Source organism: Diceros bicornis, chromosome 30, assembly GCF_020826845.1.
Source record: "Diceros bicornis minor isolate mBicDic1 chromosome 30, mDicBic1.mat.cur, whole genome shotgun sequence".
Classification (NCBI taxonomy): Eukaryota; Metazoa; Chordata; class Mammalia; order Perissodactyla; family Rhinocerotidae; genus Diceros; species Diceros bicornis.
The window spans coordinates 8,660,874-8,685,140 of record NC_080769.1 but is presented as its reverse complement, the minus strand read 5'-3'; the positions used below and the strand labels follow the sequence as shown (position 1 = coordinate 8,685,140).

The 24,267-nt window shown below is 55.5% G+C and overlaps 1 protein-coding gene across 3 annotated transcripts; it reads left to right on the top strand.

Annotated features, from left to right (window-relative positions):
* Positions 1-179: 179 nt before the first annotated feature.
* SLC44A2 (solute carrier family 44 member 2) lies at positions 180-23,767 on the top strand. 3 transcript variants are annotated; one of them, XM_058525704.1, is made up of 22 exons: positions 180-274; positions 12,415-12,463; positions 13,645-13,718; positions 13,830-13,914; positions 14,508-14,592; positions 14,781-14,891; positions 14,982-15,042; positions 15,128-15,251; positions 15,368-15,451; positions 15,544-15,656; positions 17,228-17,359; positions 17,457-17,556; positions 17,642-17,734; positions 17,906-17,993; positions 18,613-18,875; positions 18,949-19,043; positions 19,728-19,831; positions 19,935-20,008; positions 20,097-20,167; positions 20,351-20,439; positions 21,585-21,669; positions 22,114-22,493. In XM_058525704.1, exons 1-22 carry the CDS (start codon positions 244-246, stop codon positions 22,233-22,235), a joined length of 2,133 nt encoding a protein of 710 aa, XP_058381687.1. In that variant the 5' UTR covers positions 180-243; the 3' UTR covers positions 22,236-22,493. The 3 variants fall into 3 exon arrangements, with proteins under 3 accessions (XP_058381687.1, XP_058381689.1, XP_058381686.1); XM_058525706.1 differs by lacking the exons at positions 180-274; positions 22,114-22,493 and adding exons at positions 11,842-11,917; positions 22,500-23,767; XM_058525703.1 differs by lacking the exon at positions 180-274 and adding an exon at positions 11,842-11,917.
* Positions 23,768-24,267: the final 500 nt, after the last annotated feature.

The window sequence follows — 24,267 nt, the reverse complement described above, 5'->3', positions numbered from 1 at the left end:
GAGTCTACGGCGAGCCCAGATGGGAAACAAAGGTTAGGGCTCCACCCCCTCCGGGGCCAGGCCACGCCCCGGGACACGCCCCCGCTCGCTCCGGGCTCCCATTGGACGAGGCGCGCGGGGCGGGGCGGGGCGGGCGGGCGAGGCGGGGCCGGCGCGGGGCGGGGCGCTGCAGCCCGCGGAGCCTCCCGCCCGCCCGGGCTGGGGTCGCGCCGGCTCGGACTCCCCTCCCCGCCCGCCGCTGCCATGGAGGACGAGCGAAAGGACGGAGCCTACGGTAGGAGCCGCCTCTGGCCCGCGGCCGCCTCTGCCGAGTTGGGGGGGCCTTGGGGGAGGGGGCCCTCGGAGATCGTAAACACCCCGCTGCAGCTGGGGCCCCCTCCTGCATCCCAGCCCTGCATCCCCTCTGCGCCGAGCCCACGACCCCTGCTCCCGCCGGGTCGCCCCCCATGCCCTCCCCGGAGCCCCCGCTCCCTCTCCGGCGGATGGGCCGGGGCGCACGGCGCATGCTCCGCCCGGGGAGGTCCCGTTATCTGGGCGGCTCAGATGCCAGGCGGGGGAGGGGAGGCGCGGCGACCGGGGCTCGGAAAAAGGAAGGGCCCCGACCTCCCCAAATCCCCCTTCTCTTCCAGTCCCCTTTGTCCACGTCTTCCTCCTGCTCACATCCCCCTAGAAGTCGCCGTCCCGGGCTTTCGGCCAGGTGGGGAAACTGAGGCAAGCCTGGGACCGACCAGATGCTGGGGTGGGAGCCCGTCGGGTCTTGCCAGCCGCCTGGGAAGGGCAGGAACAAGGGCGCCTCCGGGGAGGGGGCAGGAAGGAAGCCGGAAACAACTGAGAAACTTTCCCCGCCTTATGCAAGAGGTTGGGGGTCCTGGCGACTGGGACGCCCTCCTGCGAACCTCTAGGGGCGGCCTTCGCCTCCGGACCCCGGGGATGGGGCCAAGATGAGACCCCTTCCCCTCCGACGCCCTATAATGCATCCCTTCCCCGGGTTCCCACAGTGGTGGGCGCGGTCCTCAGTTTCTCCTTTCTCTTCTCCATTTTGGGTTCCCAGGGCTGAGTTGGGCACATAACCGCGAGGCACTGCCTTGGGGTGAAGGGGCCCTGCAGCCCCTCCTTATGTGACAAGGACTTCCTGGAAACTGTGAGGCTAAAGGGCCTTGGGGAGGGGGCCGGAAACAGCTAAAAAATAATCAAGAAAAACAAGCCGGCTAGAGCTGTGCCTCCCTGCCCCCAGGGATTGTGGCCTCGGAAGGCTGCAGAAAGAGACAGATCCGGGAGGCTGGGACCCTCCCTGCCCAGCCCAGCCAAGAGGAAGGCACCAGGATCTGGCCACCGCCCAGCCGCTCCCCTCCCTGCTTGGAGCTGCCAGCCAGGACCCCCTGAGGGGGCCCCCTTGCACTTGGTTTTGGCTCAAGCCCCAGAGCCTGCGGCTGGCTGCCAGGGCTCTGTGTCCCTTGGGTGTGGCGGGCTATCTCTGATCTGGGGATCTCAGCCTGGGGTCCTGGCCAGGCCCTGCCCACCTGTGAGTAGCACCTGAGGGGTCTCTGGTCTCCCTGAGGCTGGGCTGGGGTGGGGGTGAGGGGCAGAGCGCACAATGATCTGATTCACCCACCCTTGAATTTGGCCAAAGGGAGCCAGCCACACATCGGCCTGAGCAAACCCTCCCAGGCCCTGCCAGGCCCACAGCCGACACAGGGGCCTTCTGTGCCCAATAGACCTTGTGCTGGGGGCCCGGAGCACATGCCATCAAGGAGGATTTGTTGAGCATCTTACAGGCGGGGTGTAGACAGGAGAACACAGCGGTGAACCAAACGGAAAATCTTTGACTACATATGTAATTTTAGGTTATTGTAGGTGTTGTGAAGCAAAAAACAGGACACCGTGTGTGTGGGGGGGGGGGGCGAGGGTGGGTGGTTTAGAATCATCTGGGGTTATTTTAGGTGACCAAGGGCTGGAGGTTGAGAAGATTTGGGACAAGTGTGTTCCAGGCACAGGGAACAGCAAACAAACCACACATTTACTTAAGTATTTCTCATTATGAGGCCCAGAGAGCCCGAGGTGGAGACTTCAACTGAGTCTTGACACCATTAGCCCTCACCTCCTCCAGAGGAGCCACATGGCTTGACTTTTCGAAGTGGGGTCTCACTGAGCTTATAAATGGTCCATTTTTATCAGAACCAAAGACGGGCCCTCGGGCTGCCCTGTGAAGTCCCTGACAGATACTGGGGGGCTTTCCTTTGGAACAGTGTGCAAGAGTGGCTCATATCCTTCCCTAGTGCCCCAATGCCTTCTGTGAATTAAGAGGGTGACGTCAGGCAGACGCAGGCTCAAATCCTGGCTCTGATATTTACGAGCTGCATGTCCCTGGGTGAGTTGGTGACCTCTCTGAGACTCTGTATTCCCATCTGTAGGGCTGGGCAGATCTCACTTAATGGTGGGAAGTGTTTTGTCCAGTGCCTGGTAAATTCAATGTGGTCAGGAGGGCTCTGGGGCTGGCAATATTGGGGACGTGGATTTTCCGTGAGCTGGTGGAGAAACAGCCCTCTCTGTTAAGGCATAGACTCAGACCGGGCAGGGCAGGAAGCTCCTTCCTCAGCTGACACCATATCTAGGGGAAGGCAGCAGCCCCAAGGGAAACCATGAAATGGCTCCTGGCCCCGACGGATGTCAGCAATGGGCACTGCCATCCTTCCCAGCCCACCCTTGGCATGAGCAGCATAGGAAGAGATTCTAGACTCTAAAACAATAGGCGGAAAAGAACAGAAAAAAAGTAATGGTGCTTACTTAAAAAGCAGATTCCAGGGCTGGCCCAGTGGTGTAGCAGTTAAGTTCACGTGCTCCGCTTCAGCGGCCTGGGGGTTGCAGGTTCGCAGGTTCAGATCCTGGGTGCAGACTGATGCACCACTTGTCAAGCCACTGGTGGCGTCTCATATAAAGTAGAGGAAGATGGGCATGGATGTTAGCTCAGGGCCAGTCTTCCTCAGCAAAAAGAGGAGGATTGGCAATAGATGTTAGCTCAGTGCTAGTCTTCCTCACAAAAAAATAAAATTAAATTAAAAATAAAAAGCAGATTGCATGGCTCCATTGGCCAGAGTCCAACTCAGCTGGCAGTGGGGCCCTGGCATCTGATTTTTTGAAAAATATTGTTAGGAGAGGGTATCTACTTGTTAACTGCAAGTTTATTCTTTTTTGTTGTTGTTGGTGAGGAAGATTCACCCTGAGCTAACATCTGTGCCAATCTTCCTCCATTTTGTATGTGGGTCACTGCCACAGCATGGCTTGATGAGCAGTGTATAGGTCTGAAGGTCCCAAGATCCAAACCGCAAACCTGGGCCACGTGCCAAACTTAGCCACTACACCACCGGGCCAGCCCCCCACGTTTATTCTTTTTGAAAGATAATACGTTCACATGCTTCGAAATACAAAAGATACAAGGACTTAATAGCTTTATCATGGAGTCTTCCTCTTGCTGCATCTCCCAGCACCACGCTCCTTTTTTGGAGAGCAACATCGTGTTACAACATCATGTGTTTGCTTCCAAATGGAATCTAGGCCTGAGATCTTCACATGTAATTATATACATATTCTTTATTTAGTGGCTGCTTTTTTTTTCCTTTTACAAAAATATCAGCATCTCCTTAGAGGGCTAGCTTCACAAGGCAGGAATGCGTGTCTGTTTGGTTGGAAGGTGTATCCGCAGTGCCTGGCACGTAGTAGGCACTCCAAAAATATTTGTGGAATGAAAAGGTGTTTGTTTCACATGTTGCTTTTTTTTTTTTTGCTTAATATGTCTTGGAGACCATCTCTCCCATTAGCGCCTGGAAAGCTTCCTCCGTCTTTTTGGACAGTTACATAAAGTAGTGCCTTTGTGGATGGACTATCCTATATTTAACCAATCAAGGGGAATATTTTAAACTTTTTATTGAAGCAGAAAATTCATACATAAAAGAGCACAGGTCCTAAATGTACAAGGCTCCAGGAGTGTTTACAAGGTGAATACACTCATGTAACCAGCACTCAGATTAGGAAAAAAAACCTTACCAGCACCCCAGAAGCCCCTAATGCCCAAGGAGGGCCTATCAGTATTATTGTTTTATTTTATTTTTATTTTTTGTGGTAAAAAACATCATACAAAGTTTACCATATTAACCATTTTTAAGTGTATGGTTCAGCAGTGTTAAGTATATTCACGTTGTTGTGCTGTGGCCTGTTTTTGTAAAGCCAATGGACTAAGAATGGCTGTTATATTTGTAAATAGTTGTTAAAAAGAAAAAGAAAAAGAGGGGCCGGCCCGGTGGCTTAGTGGTTAAGTTCACGTGCTCTGCTTCAGCTGCGTGGGGTTCACAGGTTCGAATCCCAGGTGCAGACCAATGCACCACTCATCAGGCCATGCTGTGGCAATGTCCCACATACAAAATAGGGGAAGATGGGCACAGATGTTAGCTCAGGGCCAATCTTCCTCACCAAAAAAAGAAAAAAAAATTAGAATACACGACAGAGATAATATGTGAACCACCAAGCTTAAAATCGTTAAGATCTGGCCCTGAACAGAAAAAATTTGCAGACCTCAGGTAAGAGCCTTCCCATCACCCCAGAAAGTTCTCTTATGCCCCTTTCCAGTCAATCCTGAAAGAGAGGGTTATTTTTAAGATTTTAAACTCTTCTATAAGAAAATTAATATATTCTCTCTGTTGGCGGGGGAGCTGAAAATTAAATATAAGCCCTCGACCACACAGAAGATTTTAGCCATCCATGTGAAAGAACCCTTCACACACCCTGGCCCGCTGTCTTCATCCCAGAGGTAACCCAGCCAAGAAGTCTCTTTCCGGAACCTCGCCTACTAATTTTCGTGTGTGTGTGTGGCATCTGCCTCTTTTTAAAGCTCTTCAGGCTGGTTTAATGAAAAATGATAAATGTTCCCAGTATGGGATACTATGTTGCCTGGTAAAAACATGCAGTAGATCTGACCCCACCTGCGGGAAACATTGTTTCATTGTGTTAGCCTGTGAAACAACAAAGGATGAGGAACAGCATGTGTGATGAACTGGGGAATAAATAGCTGCAAATCTGCTTGTGTGTGTGTCCTGTAGACAGCATCTGGAAGGAGGAGAAGGAAACCAGTGAGAGGAACTGTCCCCAGGGAGAGGAAATGAAGGCTCCAGGCCAGGGGTGAGAGTGAGAGTGACCTTTTTTTAGTCTAAAGGCTTGTTCTGGTTGACTTTTTTTAATCTTGATAAGCATACAGGTTAATTCATATAAACAAATTCATTTGTAACTTCCTTCAGCAAACATCGATTGTGCAGGTACCATGTGCCAGGTTCTGTTCTGGACCCTGGAGACACAGCAGGTGCTGCCCTGGAGCTGACCCTCTAGAAGGGGAACAGAGAAGAGATGACGAAGAATGAGAAAAATTCTTAGAATGTCAGAGACCGGCTCTGGAGAAGATTCAAAAAGCAATGAGCAGCAGGGGGTGATCTAGAGGGCCTGGAGGTGGGGTTTAAAATTTTAAATAGGGGGATGAAAGAAGGTCATCCTGAGGTGACTGGAGGAGTGAGAGAGAGAGCCTTGTGGAGTGTTTCAGGTAGTGGGCACAGCCTGTGCAAAGGCCCTGGGGCAGGAGAGTGTCTGGTGTTTTTAAGGAGCAGCAAGGAGGCCTGTGTGACTGGAGTGGAGGGATTGGGGGGTAGAATGGGAGGAGGTGAGGGCAGAGAGGGGATGAAGCAGAGTGTACAGGGCCTTGTGGGCCATGGGGAAGACTTGAGAGAGATGGGAGCCATTGAGAGTTCTAAGCAGAGGAGGGACCTGGCCTGACTCAGGTGCTCACAGGTGCCCTCTGGCCTTAATGGGCTTCATGGCAGAAGCCAGACCAGGACAGAGGGGACAGCCCTAGCTGAGGGATATGAACCACCTGGATCCAAGGGGCTAAGTAAATGAGCACAGTTACACAAAACCAAACCACAGAGTTCTGGAATCCAGCACTGGGTCTGTTCCAGTCCCTGCTCCCTTCTTGCTCGCTCTGTACCATCATTTACCTTCCCTATCCCGGAACCTTTCACATTTGTATCTTTCATATACATAGAAACCGAGCCTCAGTTTCTCTATCCATAAAATGGGCTTAACAACGGTATTGGCTCCCTCTCAGGGCTGCCTCGAGGGTTCAGCGAGCTGATGCGGGGACGACACTTCCCCCGGAGCTTGGTCCCTGGTAAATCGGAGTTCTTCCCAGGGTATACAGTTCAAAAGCATGATGTCAGGAGCAGAGTTCAACCCCCAGCTTCTGCTGGCTGTGTGATTTTGGGCAAGTCGTGAAGCCCAGTTTGTGCCTCAGTTTCCTCGTTGTGCCATTTCCCCTCGGAATCTTGTTGTGAGGATGAAATGAGTTCCTAGAAGTAAATGTCTGGTTGGGTGCCGGCATACAGTAGGCGCTCTATCTTTGCTTTTAGCATTATGACCAGTAGAATCGCTTCTAGCTTTTCCACCCAGAGGCTGTCCCCACACCTTCTGTTAAAGGGACTTGGCTGGGGGACTGGGATGTCCATTCCACAGGCACGGACTCCTGGGAAGGCGGGGGCGAGCTGGCCTGGCTGCGCGGGCGAGGCCTTGGGGCCTTGGCTGGTGTCCAGGAGCTGAGGGGCTGGGTGGCACTTGATGTCCCGGCAGGAACATCGTGACTGGGCAGCCTAAATCAGCTCCCTTGTCTCCTACGCCCACTGCGCTGGGTGGGCCGGCCATCGTGCCCAGCAAGGCTGGGACCCAACAGCCGCCCCAGCCTGGTCTAACGGCCCAGCTTTCCCAGGCCTCCCCCACCACTGTCGCATGTTTATCTCTGCCTCCCCCAGTGTCTGCCACAGAAAAGGCCTGGGCTGGAGCCAGAGGGGCCTTGAGTTGATTCACAGCTCCATCCCTCACCAGCTGTGTGGTCTGAGCCTGCGGCCTCAGTTTGCCCCTCTGTCAAATGGGCCCACGCTCCTGGTTAGCGTTTGTGAAAGCCTGGTACGCCAGACCTGTGCTCAGTGCTTTCTGAGCATCAAGTCCTGGCAGCACCTGTGAAGGAAATGCAAGCATTTGTCCCATCCTCCAGACAGGAAGACAGCAGCCTGGAGAGGGAAAGGGCTTGTCGACCCCTCCCCCACCCAAATATTTCAGAGAATAAATGATACGCCTTACCCTTCCTGGCTGTTACCCGAGAGCGCATGAACCACAGCTGGCACAGCCTCGGGCTCAGCACATGTTGGTTCATAGTCTAGACATTGGAAGGTGGAAAACTTCTCTGTAAAAAGCCAGGTAAATATTTTCAGCTTTGCAGCCATGTGCAATCTCTATTGTTGCTACTCAACTCTGCCGTGGTAGCGAGACGGCAGCCCTGGCTTGCGCCACGAAAACTTGGTTGATGGCATTGACACTTGAATTTCAATAATTTTCACGTGACAAAATAGTCTTCCTCTTTTGATGCTTTTCAGCCATTTAAAAATGGGAAGACCGTTCTTAGCTCGGGATCATATGAAAACAGGCAAATGGTCATAATGCTAAAAATGGTCATATGACGACGTGGGATTTGTCCCACGGGTGATGGTTTGGCAATGCCTGGCCTCGACGGTTAAGACACTGTGGTGGGCAGAATTACGGTCCCTTCCCCCCAAAGATGTTCCATATCCTCCTTCCTGGAACCTGTGAATATGTTACCTCTTACGTGGCAAAAGGGATTTTGCAGGTGGGATTAAAAGGAGGATTTGGGGATGGGGAGGTTATCCAGGTAGGCCCAAGGTCAAGGGTCCTTAGGCAGGAAGAGGGACACAGGGGAGTCAGAGAAGATGTGACAATGGAGGCGGATGTGGGCTTGATGGGAATGGTGGCTTTGAGGATGGAGGAAGAGGCCGTGAGCCAAGGAATGTGGGCAGCTTCTAGAAGCTGCAACAAGGCAAGGAAACAGATTCTCCCTGAGAATCTGCAAAAGGAACTCAGGCCTGCTGACACCTCGATTTTAGCCCAGTGAGGTACATTTTGGAAATCTGCCCTCTAGAACCAGAAGATAACAAATTTGCGTTGTTTTAAGCTACCACGTTGGTGGCCGTTTGTTACAGCAGCCCTAGGAAACGCATACAGACGCTAACTCAGGAGCCGGGTGGCCTGGCCCTGCTGCTCGCCGTCTTTGTGGCCCCCGGCACGTTATTTTTCTCTGGGCCTCAGTTTCTGCATCTGTCAAATGGGGGCAATGATGCGTTTGCCCTCACAAGGTTGCTGTAAGGATGAACTGAAGGAAACCGTGTAACGTTATAGAAGCGTGCCTGGTACATGGTGAACGGGTCAGTAAAATGAAGGCATTGGGGTGTTCGTACTGTTTTATTATTATCTCGCAGCGTTGTTGCAAGGATTCAGCAAGTTTCCATGCTGCGTGATCTGGACCAGGCTCAATAATCAGAAACCATTAGTATTGGCCTCGCCCCTCCCTCCCTCCCCACCTGGCTGATGTGAATGAGAGCTAATGGAACCCATCAGATAACGGTACCAACGTTCCCTCTTGTATTTCCTGAGAGCCCACAGGGCCAGGCCCTGAGCCAAGCCTCTGCCAGGTGCCCCTCCTTCTATCTTACAGAGGGCTAACTCGAGTTCACACAGCAAGGTCGTGGCCCAGCTGTTCCATATACAGCTGCCGATATCCCTGAGAGCTGTTTGAGATTTGCCCAGGTGTCTTCCCCTCTCCAACCTGGCCCGGTCATGCTCCTGCTCAAACACCCTCAGTGGCTCCCACTCACCCATCAAACTTGGTGTAGGGACGATCGCTTGTTGCTAGGCGACTGCGCAAGCAGCTTGCCCTTCCAGAGCCTCACTTTCCTCTGCTGTAAAATGGGTTGATGAGAGGACCTCCTGTATGGTGAAGAGCACCGAGCCAGGGTCTGAACAGTACTCCTGGGCAGCACCAGCCCTTCTTTTGTGGCTGCTCCACTCTGCCCGTCTGGCTGCCATTCAGCTGACACGAGAAAATTCTGGGGCTCCCTTCCCTCTCCACCCACCTTACCCGTCTCACCTCCTCTCAGAGGGTAGAAATATGCTCTTGAGTTTTCCCTTCATACTTGCAATAGTTTTGAGGTTTTATATATTTGCATGATTAATCCATGTGGAATTTATTTTGCTACGTGTTGGGGGTGGAGTTAACTTTGTTTTCTTCCAAAGGCACCGTCAAGGCTACGGACCAATTTATTCTTTCTCTGCCAACTGGAAATTCCACACTTATCGTGTATTACATTCACATTTGTTAAATATGCTCACCTAGAAAACGCTAAGCTGCATTTTAATTTTCAGACTCAGCTCTATATATGTGGATTATATATTTTGGTTATTCACTCGACAAACACTTATGGAAGGCCTGTTCTATGGCGGGCGCCATGCCGGGTCCTGGGGACACAGCTGTGAACAAAACAGAACAGGCAAGGGGGCAGACGATAAACAATATAATCCATCAAATAGTATGATGGAGTAGAGGGCAAAGGGGCGCTGTTTTAGAAAGGATGGTCAGAGAAAGCCTCTTGGAGGAGGTGATGTTTGAGCAGAGGCGTGAAGTGGGTGGAGCCACATGGACATCTTGGGGAAGAGCTTTCTAGGCGCAGGGAACAGCCAGTGCAAAGGTCCTGAGGCGAGGCTGTGCCTGGTGAGGAGGCCTCTGAGGCTGGAACGGAGCAAGCGAAGGAGAGAAAGGGAGGAGGTGAGGGCAGGGAGGGGGCGAGGCAGAGCGTGCAGGGCCTTGTGGGTCATGGGGAAACATTGGGCCTTTCCTCCTAGGGAGGTGGGAGCCATGGAGAGTTCTAGCCAGAGGAGGGATGTACCTGACTCAGGTGTTCACGGGCTCCTCTGGCCGCTGTGAGGGGAACAGAGCTGCCGTTTCTGAGTCGAGGCAGGTTGCGTGACTAGCAGGGGCTTGGATGTGGCTGTGCCGGGTGTGTGGCGCTGGGAGGCAGGGGGGTGCAGCTTGGGGGCGAGGCCCTCCCCAGGGCCCGACATTTGGGAACCATCAGGGTGAAGCTGGTGGCTGAAGTGCTGAGTCTGCAGGAGTGACCCCAGGGGACCTAGTGGATCTGGGAAGAGAAGAGGCTGCGGCCTGGGCACCGCCCGGACTGGGTGGGAGGGACCCGCCGCCATCCTTCGGGCTGGCAGGGCCCGCGGGAACTGCAGGGTTTCCTTGGGACGCCTGGTCACCCAAGGGCACGGCTTGGAGCCTCAGTGTCGCCTGTTTGCTGAAGCCTGTGGGCCAGGGGCCAGGCGGGGCCTCCACAGCTGGAGGCCACTGCGGGGAGGTGGCGGTTCCTTAGGGACAAGCTGCGTTAGTGACCTGAGACCTGAGGGGGGAGGATGGTGCTCGACTCGGAGGCAGCAGCTACAATTATTGAGCGCCACCTGTATATGACGTCACCGTACAACCTGTGCTGCCTGATGCTCCACACAGAGTATCTGTGCCTGCTGACTACACCCCACCCCTACTGTATAATGCCACGTCCACTGCACAGCTGGCTGTACCATGAAGTATACAGCTGGCCCCGAGGACTGTTGGGAGATGCAAGAACAGGCACATAATCGAGGGAGTATACAGTTGGCATGGGGGTGGATGATTGGTGTGGGGGTACAGCCAGCTGACTGTGTACCCCATGCCAATTGTATACCCCCACACTTGTACAATTCCATGCTAACTGAATGCCGCCCACCAGCTGTATACCCCCACGCCTGCTGCATACCCCACACTGAATAAACCCCCCATGGCAATTGTGTACCTCCGTGTCGCCTGAATGCCTCCACACCGACTGTAGGATGCCACTCGGACTGCAGGCCCCCTGCTGGCGGTACCCTCAAACCTACTGTGTACCCCCATATCTGCTGGACACCCCTATGCTGACCATACAGTACCTCCGTGCCAACTGTACACCCCTGTGCCAACTGTATACCTCCTGGTATCCTGTGGCTGGTCTTTAAGGCCAGTTTTGGTGTTAGATTTTAGCCCAGATGGGGAAACTGAGGCTCAGGAAGGCACGTTGCTGGGCTGAGTGTCCTCTGGCTCCCATGGGACCGAGGGAACATTTGATTCCAGGGCCACCCAGTAGGATGTCGGCTCCACACGCAGTGACCCTCAAAGCTGGGTCTCTCTCCCAGCCCAGCCCAGGCCTGCTCCCAGCTGGCGCTAAATACTTGTTCTAGAAAACAATGGCTTCAGGCTTCAGGATTGTGAGAGTGTGAACGGATGGCGAACTCAGGTGTGCAGCCTTGGGGGCCACCAAGGGACCAGTTGGGGGCAGCGCCCCTAGGGATGTGGCCTGGCAGCTGCCAGTCCCCATCTGCCACTTTCCAAGAGAGCAGCCCTGTGGATTTTTATAGAGACTCTCCCAATATTTAACTGTCTGTATTTAATGTTTAAAAAGTGCGGACCAAAATAAACCTGGGCTGCTGGTTTGCGAGTCTGCAGCTCAAAGCCTCTATAATTGGGTGCTTGGACTCAGCCATCTGTCGGTTTTGCGGCGCCCGGCTAGAGATGTACCTCCCCGTGCCTCAGTTTCCATCCCTGGAGAATGGGGCGATGTCAGGCGCCCGGCCAGGGTGGAGAGGTGTTCTGGGCGGTGTCGCCGGGGAGGGGGGCGGGTGGGGACGTGGGCCGGCCACAGGGTGCAGCCACCGAGAGTCCGGGGTTGGGGCTGGCGGGGCGGGGAGGGCTAAATCGGGCGGCCGGTGAGTGGCGGGAGCAGCTGCGCCCCGCCCGGCCCTCCTCCCTCCCCCGTCCGTCCGTCTGTCCGTCCGCGGCGCCTGGGCCAGCCGGTCTGACTGGTTTGGGCCGCCCCGCCCGGCTCTGCGGGGAGGAGCCTCCGTGGGTCCCGCCGCACCGAGCGCGCAGGGGCCGCGGGGATGGGGGACGAGCGGCTGCATTACTACGGGAAGCACGGTAGGCAGAGCCCCGGCCCCGGGGGGCGCGGTGGGGGAGCGCAATCGCAGATCTCGGCCTGTGGCCCCCACCGTCGCGGGCTAAGACCCCTCACCCCAGCCCTGGCCCGAAGTCCCTGCAAACCGCTGCGCGCGAAGGGCCTGTCCTGGGAGCCCCCTCCCCAGGGCTCCTGCGGGAATCGCCTCCCCATATCCCACCGTGGACCCTCCCCTCCCCGCCTGGCTCCCTGGCGGCTGCCGTCAGGCCCCCTCCCCCGGGGGGCCCGCCAGGTAAACAGTCGGGCTGTTCACGATTTGCGACTCCCCCTCCGCCCTCCGCCGGCTTGCCCTCCTTGGGGGCTTGGGTGTGGTCGCCTGGAGGTGGGCTGAGGCGAAAATCCGCGGGGTCTCTAACTCTCACTCCCCCCGTGGCCAAAGACAGCTCTTTGGGTGCATCTGGGGGTGGGTGGTCTCCCAGCCCCTTCTTGGTCCGCCCGGCTCAATCTTGCTGATTTGCAGGAACGCCACAAAAGTATGACCCCACCTTCAAAGGACCCATTTACAACAGGTAAGGCCTCTGGGTTCCTGAGGGCGAAGGGGGGAGTCTCTGTTAATACTGCCCCCACCCTCCCTATCTGTTCTCCAACAAACTAGTGATACTTATGTGTAAGTTGACGATAAAAGGACGAATTTCCTTAATATACAAGTCCTTACAAATGGATTTTTTTAATTCAGGCAAAAGACTGGAACAGACCGTTTCCAGAACAAGAAATACTGTAGACAATGAAATCATGGCAAAACGCTCTAACTCACTGCAAAGTAAAGGAATGTAACTTAATAGCCGAGTAGAAATTTCCCCATCACAGATTAGCAAAGGTTAAAAAGATTGACACCTCTTCTGCTCTGAAACTACTTGGTGCAGTTTTTTTTTGGGGGGGGGGAATTTGGAAATAGGGATTTTTTTGAATGTGCATCTCTTTGTTCCAAAAATTGAAATTCTTGGGAAAAAAATTCTCCCAATAAACCTTGCACACAAGGACAAAAATGCATGATGTTGCGGCCTTTTTGGAATCGTTGGTGAAAACCAACGATTTGAATATCCATCCCTTGGAACTAGTTTGATAAATTACAGTGCATCCTTAGGTTGTAATAATATACAGCTATTAAAATTGAAAAGAGCCCTTCCAATTAGTGACGTGGATCCTTCTCAATACATTAAGTGAAAAAAGCAAGACACAACAGTGCGTGTATCATAATCAAACAGTGGTTGTATCATAACCAAACAAGTTAAAAAAATTTTTTTGAAACCTTTGTACCTAATAAATGACCCCAAGGACTCACAAGAAATCATTAACAGAGGTTACTTACGGGCAGGGGTTTGTGTGGGAGACTTATTTCTTTATTATATACATTCCAGGTGGTTTTAATTTTTACCATGTTGGTATTTAATCTTATGATAATAACAATAGTTTAAATTAAAAAAAAAACATTAATACGTAATGCTGGTAAAGATGTGAGGAGATGGGCACTCTCAATCAAAAGAGAGCTGGACATTGCTCCAACCTGCTTCGAGGACAGTGTAGCATTAGATATTAGAATATAAAATGCTCATGCCCTTTGGTATAGCATTCACATCACTCGAGAACATGGGTCCAAGTAACGCATGGATGTGGGTGTGTGTGCAGGGCAGGATGGGTCCATGATCCCAGGGCACCAGGTCCCACCCTGATGCTGTCCCTTGCTCCTCAGGGGCTGCACAGATGTCATTTGCTGTGTCTTCCTCCTCCTGGCCATCGTGGGCTACGTGGCTGTAGGCATGATAGGTGAGTGGAGGAGGGCACAGGACTTGGGGTTTCGAGCCACAGCGTCTGGGGCAGGAGTGGGGCTGGTGCTGGGAAGTGGCATTGCCATAGTGCCCCCGGATCCCTCCACAGCTTGGACCCATGGGGACCCTCGAAAGGTGATCTACCCCACGGACAGCCGAGGCGAGTTCTGCGGGCAGAAGGGCACAAAAAATGCGTGAGTCTGGCTCCTTGGGGCCTGGTGGGCCCGGGGAGGAGTGGACAGGAGGGCTTTGTGAGCACTGGGGAGAAGATTCTAGGCGTCTCCTACCTCCATCCATCCATTAGGCCAGTCAACAAATAATTGCAACACTCTCATCATCCCCAGGCGCTGTTCTAGGGCTTGGGGGTGCTGCACTAAGTGAGACATTGAGAGTCTTATCCTGTGGCGGCCCACATTTTAGGGGAGAGATAGAGAAGAGACAGTGTGAGAGCTGGTGTCAGGTGGTGACAAATAGGTGAAGTAGCAGAGGGAGTTTTCATCCTGCTGTGCCACTCCCTGGCTGTGTGACCTAGGGTTAGTGGGTCACACTTGAACCTCTCTGGGCCTCATTCTCCTCATCTCTAAAATGCGGATCATAAGTCCCACACTCATGAGGCTGTTGTGATGGTTAGACAAGCCAATATGTGTGCAGAGCTTAGAACAGTGCCTGGCAGGGAATTGCTGCTACTATAGTTATTATTATCGTTGTTGTTATTGTTTTTGTTAAGATATTTTATATAGGGTCGTTGAGAAGTCTTGAGAGTTTCCATCTCCCTTCCCCACCTCAGGAACAAACCCTACCTGTTTTATTTCAACATTGTGAAGTGTGCCAGTCCCTTGGTCCTGCTGGAATTCCAGTGTCCCACCCCGCAGGTAACTTGTCCCCTCCCCATCCTGTTTGCTGTCCCGGCTTCCCATCACCAGGTCCTTTTCCTCCTCTGGTGACAGCTTCTCTCTCGCAGCCGTTTCTCTTTCCCTGGTGAACGGGAGGCGGGACCTCCGTCCTGAGTGGGGATCGAGCGTCTGCCTTGACCCCCCAACCCCTGCCTCCTGCCCCCCAGATCTGCGTGGAGAAATGCCCCGACAGGTTCCTCACCCTCCTGAGCGCCCACAAATCCCCAGACCTCGAGTACTACAAGCAGTTCTGTGTGCCCGGCGTCCAGAACACCAAGGTGAGCGGGTGGCTGCCGTGGGAGCCCGGCAGGGGCGGGTGGAGGATGCGGCGTGGGGGATTAACCCACCTCCCTCCTCTCTCTCTGCAGGGTGTGACTGAGATGCTTCGGGATGGCGACTGTCCCGCTGTCATCGTTCCCAGCACACCCCGTGAGTCTGGGGCCCCGTGAGCTCGGGTGGGGCGTGGGGAGCTCGCAGGGGCTCAGCCTGACTGTCGCGTCCCCTGCTCCTGCAGTGGCCCGGCGATGCTTCCCAGCCATCCGCACCCACAAGGGGGTCCTCATGGTGGGCAACGAGACGACATATGAGAACGGGCACGGCTCTTGGAAGAACATCACGGAGCTGGTAGAGGGCGCTAAGTGAGCATGGTGGCCCACCGCACTGGTGTCGCGCTTTCCTGGGTGGGACGGGCATCCCCGGGGGCTGACCCGATCGGGGAGGGGTTCTGACACAAGCCATGTCCGCCTTCCCCCAGGAAGGCCAACGTGGTGCTAGAGGCGAGACAGCTGGCCATGCGGATCTTTGAAGATTACACAGTCTCCTGGTACTGGATTGTCATGTAAGTTGGGCGCGAGGGTGGCTCTCCCGGGCTGCGCAGGCTGAGGCTGGTGAGAGGGTGGGGTCCGCTCACACCCCCCTTTTATCCCCCAGAGGCCTGGTCATCGCCATGGTGATAAGCCTCCTCTTCATCATCCTTCTCCGCTTCCTGGCTGGCATTATGGTCTGGGTGATGATCGTCATGGTGATTCTTGTGCTGGGCTACGGTGCGTCTCCCCTCCCTGCGCCCTCCCCTCCCCACGGTCTGCAAAATGCCCGTGCTCTTTGACCTTGCTGTGGCCCCCTGAGAATCTTATCCTGAGCCATCAGACAGCCCCCATCTTTTACTACGGCGTGTTTGTGAAGATGTTCATCGCAGTGTTGTTTATGAGAGCAGATGCTTGGAAACAACCTCAGTGCTCACCGATTGGGGATGGGTTAATCATAGTCTTCCATACTGGGGCCTGGATCTGGATTTGATCGCCATCAAAAGGCATTCTCAAGTTGACTACTTTAGCACGGTGGTTAAGAATGCTCTGGCACCAGAAAGCCGGGAATTCAAATGCTGGCTCTGCCAATTCCTTGCTCTGTGAGCTTGGGCCAGTGACTCAACCTCTCTGTGCCTTAATTTCTTCCTCTATGAAATGGGGATAATTAGTATTTACTGGTTAGGAGGCTTATGAGAAGAAGACAGTGTGAGGATGAGATGGGAGGAGGGCTGTGGAAGCCAGAGGCAGTGCTCAAAACCCAGTATTTCATATTCTGATGACTCAAACTTTCCAGGAGTAAAGATGCCTGATATGCCACCCAGTCTGAGGACACAGATATTAAAATATTCCTGTTAATAGTGGTTTCTAGCTGGGTGCTGGCATTTTAGGTGACTAGCTTTTTTTTTTTTACTTTATACATATTTTGCAATTTTATTCCACAAAAAGCTAAGAATGCTGAAAATCCCTAATGTTACCCCACTGAATGTTAACACCCACATTCTCCCTCTCCACCCATGAATTATTGTTACAAAGTGGCAAGGGGGTCAGAGGAAAGCCTCAGGCCACACAGCATCCTGATACCTATTCATTCATTCATTCACTCATTCATTCATTCATCAAACGTGTTGAGTGCTTACTGTGTCCTGGGCAGTTTTTTAAGTCTTGGGCTTATAGCAATGAATAAAACAGGATACATCTTTGCTCTTGTGGAACTTATATTCCTGGGGGTTTGGGCAAGATGGCCAAGAAATAAATAAACCAGAAAACTCTTGAGGATGTTAAACCAGAGAGTGGGGATCTGAAGTTGGAGTGTGAGAGGGTGTGATTCCTCTGGGGGGAAGGGGATCTGGAAGGTTTTTTTTTTTTTTTTTTAAAGACTTTATTTTAGTTATTTTTTTCCCTCCCAAAGCCCTAGTAGATAGTTGTATGTCATAGCTGCACCTCATTCTAGTTTCTGTATGTGGGATGCGGCCTCAGCATGGCCGGAGAAGCGGTGCATTGGTGCGCACCCGGGATCCAAACCCGGGCCGCCAGCAGCCGAGCGCGCGCACTTAACCGCCAAGCCACTGGGCCGGCCCATGGAAGGTTTTATGAGAAGGTGATATTTGAGCAGAGACTGGAGGATGTGAGGGATCCAGTTGGGGAGAGAACATACCAGGAAGTGGGTACAGCAAGTGCAAAGGTCCTAGGGCGGCAGAAAGCAACAGCAGCCCCTCTGAGCCTCGGTTTTTGCTTCTGGTAAATGGGGGTGGTTGGACCTGCTTTGTAACCTCTGAGGTCAGTGTTAGCCTAGTGGTTCTGCCGTGCAGGAATATTTCACTGCTACATGGAGTACGCCCGACTGCGTGGTGAGGCTGGCTCCGACATCTCCCTGGTGGACCTGGGCTTCCAGACAGACCTCCGTGTGTACCTGCACCTGCGGCAGACCTGGATGGCCTTCAGTGAGTCCCAGCCCCCCAATCCTGCCCCCAGGGAGGCCTGGGAGGGAGCGGGGAGCCCAGGCAGCTGGCCGACTCGGCCGCCCTCTGCCCCCTGCAGTGATAATTCTGAGCATCCTGGAGGTGATTATCATCTTGCTGCTCATCTTCCTACGGAAGAGAATCCTCATTGCCATTGCACTCATCAAAGAAGCCAGCAGGTGGGTGCCAGGGTGCCAGGGCGTCAGGCTGGGGTGGTCCCAGGGCTGCTCGGGCCCTGAGGCCTGTGTCCCTTCTCCTCCCCAGGGCCGTGGGATACGTCATGTGCTCCATGCTGTACCCGCTGGTCACCTTCTTCCTGCTCTGCCTCTGCATCGCCTACTGGGCCAGCACTGCTGTGTATCCACCGTCAGACCCCAGTCCCCGACCCCGGGGGTGGCTAAGGGCCAAGCTTACCTGGAAGAGCCGCAGCTTGGGGGTGGGGTCAGAACCTGGTGGGGGAATGGATCCTTTCCCACAAGCCCCTGGGGTCCCTAATCCCAGACCTCGGATTCCTTGACAAGCCTCCAGCTTCCTGTCCACGTCCAACGAAGCCGTCTATAAGATCCTCACCGCTGAGAGTGCCTGCCCCCTTGCTGGGAAAACATGCAACCCTGAGGTGGGTGTCCAGAGGTGGGTGGGTGGCTGTTTCCCCAGCAGCCCACAGACGATCTGAAACCTCTCATCCCCACTTGGGAACCATTCAACAAAAATTTGGCGCCTGCTGTATGCCCTGTGCTGGATGGGAGGGGGGGTATGGAGGGGAAGAGACCCAACTTGGCAGCCCCCTCCCCCCGTAGCGCTGAACCACCCACCTTTCTTCCCCCAACATCATTTCCTGACCCCACACCCCTCTTATAACCCCATGATGGCCAGTTCCTGCTTCCAGAACCCCTTCTTTGCTTTTCACAAGGCCCTATCTGGACTCTTGTGGTCCTCATACTGATCTCTGCCACTCCTGTCCTGTCCACGTGGCCACTCCACTGACACACGACCCCATCCTGAGCCCCAAGGTAGCTTATCCTCCTTCACTGACACCCATCAAGTCAACGATCCCAACTCTTGCTTCTAGAACCCCTCTCATAAGCCCCTATTTTGAACCCGCAATCCCTTGACTTAACTCCGATCCCCATGCCTCCTGTCCCACCCCATGGTCTACCTGACCCGTACCTGATGCCCAGAGCGCACTCTGAACCGCTGGCCCCTATGTTGTGACCGGCTCTGCGTCTCTCCCACAGACCTTCCCCTCCTCCAACGAATCCCGTCTGTGCCCGGACGCCCACTGCCAGTTCGCCTTCTACGGCGGCGAGTCGGGCTACCACCGCGCCCTGCTGGGCCTGCAGATCTTCAACCTCTTCATGTTCTTCTGGCTGGCCAACTTCGTGCTGGCCCTGGGCCAGGTCACGCTGGCCGGGGCCTTCGCCTCCTACTACTGGGCCTTCAGCAAGCCGGACGACCTGCCTGCCTTCCCGCTCTTCTCCTCCTTCGGCCGGGCGCTCAGGTGGGGCCCAGGGTGGGCCGGGGGTGGGGGCGACATGGGGTGGAGGAGGCCTGACTATGTCCTCTGCCCGTAGGTACCACACGGGCTCCCTGGCCTTTGGCTCCCTCATTCTGGCCATCGTGCAGATCATCCGAGTGATCCTGGAGTATTTGGATCAGCGCCTGAAAGGTGTGGCCTACCCGCTGCTGCCATTGGGCGGGGCTGAGGGGCGGGCTGGGATTGGTTCTTGCTTGGGGCGGGGCTGAGGTGACGGAACAGTGATTGGTTTCTGACTATGGGGAGGAGAGAGTGGATCTGAGGCACTTGGGTGATTGATTCCTGCGATGGAGGAGCAGCTGAGAGCCCATTGGGCGGAATTCTCACCACTGAGGGGGCGTGGCCAAGAGTCCTGGGCCACCATTGGTTCTTGAAGAGGGCTGGGCTGGGATTTATGCTCAGGAGGGCGGGGCTAAGACTGTTTCCTTCCTTGCGGAGGAGGGGCTGTGGGGCTGGGATTGGTTGTACTTTGGGGGTGTGGCCGAGGAGGCGGCACGGATTGGCTTCTGCTTGGGAGGTGGGGACATGGCAGCAGTGCGTGTTGTGATTGGTTCCTACCTTGGAGGCTGGGCTGAAAGGCTCCAAGATTGGGTCCTTGGGTGGGGGCGGGGCTGAGGGTCCTGGGCTGGGTTGGTTCCTACTTGGGTGTGGGGCAGCGCCCCGAGGGTCCTGGATCAAGTCTCCTCTCCTGTCTCTTTGAGAAGGTGGGCTCTGGGAGTCCTGGACTGTGGCAAGTGCTTGTGATGAGGAGGTGGGGGTCCCTCCCAGGCTGGGCGGGGTCTCCCCTCACCTCTGCATCCCTCCCTTCTCTCCTAGCTGCAAAGAACAAGTTTGCCAAGTTCCTTATGACCTGTCTCAAATGCTGCTTCTGGTGTCTGGAGAAGTTCATCAGATTCCTCAACCGGAATGCCTACATCATGGTGAGCAGGCCCGGGATGAGACCAACCCAGCAGCTCCTGCTGCGCGGGAGGAGCCCGCGTTCCCACCCGCGGGGCCTGACCCCTCCCTCCCCGCTCCCCGCAGATTGCCATCTACGGCACCAACTTCTGCACCTCGGCCAGGAACGCCTTCTTCCTGCTCATGAGAAACATCATCAGGTCGGGGGAAACACCATCCTCTCGCCTCCCCCCTCCACCCCCCGCCCCTGAGCCAGCATTCACACCTGCCTCTCACCCTCCCCTGCAGAGTGGCCGTCCTGGACAAAGTCACTGACTTCCTCTTCCTGTTGGGCAAGCTTCTTATCGTGGGGAGTGTGGGTGAGTGCCGCTCACCCAGCCTGTGGGGCTGTGGGAGCCTGTTGGGGGGACTTGTGAACTTCTCCTGGGCCCCCGTGTCTTCTGTGATGAGTGTCATCTTCTCTGGGGGTCTTCTTGGAGCCAGGGAGAGGGTACTTCCTTAGCCAGAACCCTCAGCCATCTCGGTTTCCTTCCCTCTTCCAGGCATCTTGGCTTTCTTCTTCTTCACCCACCGCATCAGGATCGTGCAGGACACGGCACCTCCCCTGAATTATTACTGGGTTCCTATACTGGTACGGACCTTGGGGACGGGCGAGGGTCCAGGGAGAAGGAGGTGTTGGAACTCGCCTGGCCTCCTTTGACTGGACAGACGTGGGTGGGGGTCAGAGATGGGGGTTGATTATTTAGTCTGCAGACAGTTATGAAGCACCCACTGTGTAACAGACACGGGGAGGGCGGCTCCCCTCTAGAGGCCTTACAGTTTAGAGATAAATAGACATTAATCAATAAGGATATGGGTGGATGTGCGATTGCAAACTGGTACGTGCCATGGGGCAGAATTACAGGGAACTGTTCCAGCCTGTGGTGCAGGATCTGGGCAGGTCTGGGAGTCCAGGCGGCTTCCTTGTGGAAGTGACGTCAGATCTAAGATCTGAAAGGGATGCAGGCGACATCCAGGCAGAGGGAACAAGTACAGAAGCCCTGAGGCAGGACCATGCTGGGAACAGTGAGGAAACCAGTGCGGCTGGTGTGGAGGGAGCAAAGCACGGAGGAGGTGGAGATGAGGGCAGGGAGGTGACGGGGCCACGGTGGGGTTAGGTCAACACCCTAAGAGCAGTGTGATATCTGAGTGCACGCCTTGGAGCCCAATGACCCAGGTTTTTATCTTTGTTCTTTATTTGCTAGTTCTAAGATGAGTAACTTGGGACGAGTTATTTAATCTCTCTAAGGTCCACTCACTTTGGTCCCTAAATGTTTATCAGGTTCCTACCAAGGCCCTGTGAGTCTCCATGTTGCAGCAGTAAAGGGGGCAGACATAGTCTAGGTGGATGTGGGCATTAAACCTGTAATGCTCTAAACATGCATAAAATTGCAGCTGGACTAAGTCCTCAGAGGAGGGGTATGTGGTGTTAGGAGAGCATAAAATGGTCTAGATGTCAGAGGTGGCTTCTTGGAGGAGGTGGTCCCTGAGGACTTGATGTTTGAGCTGAAAGCAGAAGGATGAGGAGGTGCAAATTAGACTAAGTCAGGGCAGCAGCATGTGCAAAGGTCCTGGGGTCGAAGAGAGCTAGGAGTGGATGGCAGGAGGTCAGATGTTATTCTCAGGAGGGCTTATCAGCAGGGGAATGATGTGAGCCCAGCCTGGGAGGCACGTGGTGGGCGGGGGGTTGCCCTGAGCAGGCGCTGGGGTGGAGACAGCTCATCTCTCCTTGCCCAGACGGTCATCGTTGGCTCCTACCTGATTGCCCACGGCTTCTTCAGCGTCTACGGCATGTGTGTGGACACGTTGTTCCTCTGCTTCTGTGAGTGACCCCTCACCCCGACCCTTGCCGGGCCCTGACTCCCTCCCCCCCCCCCCCGCTGGGCAGAGCATCTCCCTCCGAGGGGGGCTCCGTATTCACCTTCCGGGTGCCCCCAGCCTCCCCGGGGACTGGCTGTCCCTCATCCTAGGGCCCCGGCATGCCCTCTCGGCTTCCTCCCTGCGCTCGGCGCTGCTCCATCCTTGCGTCCCCTGCCAGGCTGCAGTGGGGAATGCTCTGCCCTGGGCCCTCGGCCTCGGAGTTTCTGGCTTTGTTGGGGGGTTCTGTGGCTGCCACTAACTCTGGTCTCTCCATCTGTCTGTCTCTTTGTTCTCTTTTCTCTTCCTCTCCTCCGTGCCTGCTGGCTTCCCTGTTCTTCCCTGCCTCCCTCTCCCTCCCTTCCTGACCACCCCGTTTTCCCCCTGCTGGTTCCTGGGGGGAGCCCAGGTGAGGACCTGGAAAGGAATGACGGCTCTCAGGAGCGACCCTACTTCATGTCGCCCGAGCTGAGAGACATCCTGTTGAAGGGGAGTGCGGAGGAGGGGAAGCGGGTAGAAGCCGAGGAGTAGAGAAGGAGGGAGGCTGGCCGGGGGCCCAGACAGGCCTCCTCGTCTCCTCCCTGTAGACGGGGGTGCATGGGGGCCTCCTTGCCCGGGAGTGGGGAGCGTGCGTGTCCCGTTCCCGAGCCCACTTCAGTCTGCCTCCCTCCGATCTCGGTGTGTCTAGCTTCCTAACCCTCTGAGGCTTCTCTGTGGCCCGTCCACACGCCCTGTCCCCGGAGCCCCTGCTGTGGGCTCCCCTCATGCCGCCTGCTCTGGGGCCTCTCTCTGCAGTGGAGGACCTGGAGAGGAATGACGGCTCGGCTGAGAGGCCCTACTTCATGTCTTCCAACCTCAAGAAGGTCTTGAACAAGACGAACAAGTAGCGGCCCTGGCCTCCCACACCTTCCCTGGAACACCGCACACTGGGCACTCAGCAGCTGGGGCAGAACCCCCAGCTCACTGGGCTTGCCCGAAGCCCTATCACTGCCGCCCCCGGCCCCCCGATGTCCAGTTAACACCAGTTTCCAGGGACCTGAAGGATCTGGGGCATTCCTCCCCACGCCAAGGGGCAGTCATATTTTTCAAGGCAGCCCCCCAAGACTGCACAGCAGGTCACTCCAGCCCTCCCTGGCCCGGATGGGAAGAAGTCCGGAGCAGCTTCTAGATGTCTGGCGGGCGATGGGGCCACCTCTGTGGGCTGCCTCACGCCTTCTGTTCCCCGCTTCCGACGGGACAGCATCTGTGTCTGTGGGATCGGTGGCTGCAGGAAGATCCAGCCCCCAAGGCCCCCGTTCATTTGCATCTGCTCCTGCCGGGCCCCAGCCCCTTCTCTGCGGCTGAAGGACTGGCTCACGGGCCGCCACGTGCATTTCTTTATATATTTTTTAACCTGGACATGCATTAAAGGGTCTATTAGCTTTTTTCTGTCTATCTCCACAGTCGAGATGGGGCCGCTGAGGAGTGCCTTCGTGGCTGGGGTGGGAGCGTGTGTGCCCAGGTAAGGGTGTCTCCTGGCCTGGGAGCAGAAGAGGGGGAGACTGGGGAGGAGGGCAGCTGGGAGCAGGCAGCGTGGACAGACCAGAGCAGGAGGGAGGAGACGGCTAATGGCTGCTTAATGGAAACCTGCTGGCTGGCTGGCTGGCTGGCTGGAGGAATGGGGCCGAATTTCCCCCTTCCTCTGCTAGTTATTGACACAACTCTGTGTAGGAGAGACAAGAAACTGAATCCACCCAGGGGACAATTTCAGGGAAGGGATGGGAGGTCGGTGCCGGAGCAAGCCGGGCCCCCCTTCCCAGCCACCTCGCCTTGAGGATCCTTTTGCCAAACTTGTTGAACTCTGGGGACCCGGTCTGCCGGTTCCCCCTCCGCCGTATCCCAAGGCCACCCGACTTCGTGTCTCTGCTCATCAGCACCGTGCCAGGATTCCCGAGAGGGAGAAATCCCAGCCTGGGGCCTGCGTGCGTCTCCTGTGCGTGCCGCCAGCCCTCCTGCCCCGCTCTGTCCACACAGCCCTGCGTGTAACTGCATTCCAACAACTAATAAAGTGCCTATTGAACAGAGTTCACGCCTGGAGTGTTTGTGGGGGGAGTGGGAGGCCGCGAGGGCGAGCCCCAGCCTCAACTGCCCGGAGATCCTCTGAGCCGAGCCGGGGCCACTCCCCCAGGAGAGGGAGGGAGGGCAGGAAGCCCTGTCTGCTAGCCCAGCTCCGCCTGAATTCCACCGTGCAGGCGGTTCAGGTTTCTCCTGAACAATTGCCCATTATTAGGGTCTGATCCCCAGACTTCAGAAGGCGGTGAGGGCCGCCCACCTCCTCGGTCACACGGCCTGGACACGTGCCCCCAGGCCTGCTCTGTCCCCGGGCCCAGGCACCTGAGGCGCCACAGTCGAGTCCAGCCGCTTGGAACCTGCCAAGCTGCAAAGCCGCGCCCCGCCCTGCAGCCCGGAGGCTCGCTGCTGCCCCCGGGTGCCCCACCATGTTAACTGCCTTTCTCCCCACTACATCCCCGCCCCCGGCCATTTTTCTTCAACAGCCACTCTTTTTTGAGTCCTTCCTATCTGA

What these genes read in the sequence shown, in the direction of transcription:
- SLC44A2 (XM_058525703.1), top strand. Translation starts at nt 11,881, where the DNA reads ATGGGGGACGAGCGGCTGCATTACTACGGGAAGCACG. An exon ending in CTCATCAAAGAAGCCAGCAG is followed by an intron (nt 17,557 to 17,641) that starts GTGGGTGCCAGG and finishes TCTCCTCCCCAG; the next exon opens with GGCCGTGGGATACGTCATGT. An exon ending in ATTACTGGGTTCCTATACTG is followed by an intron (nt 20,440 to 21,584) that starts GTACGGACCTTG and finishes CTCCTTGCCCAG; the next exon opens with ACGGTCATCGTTGGCTCCTA.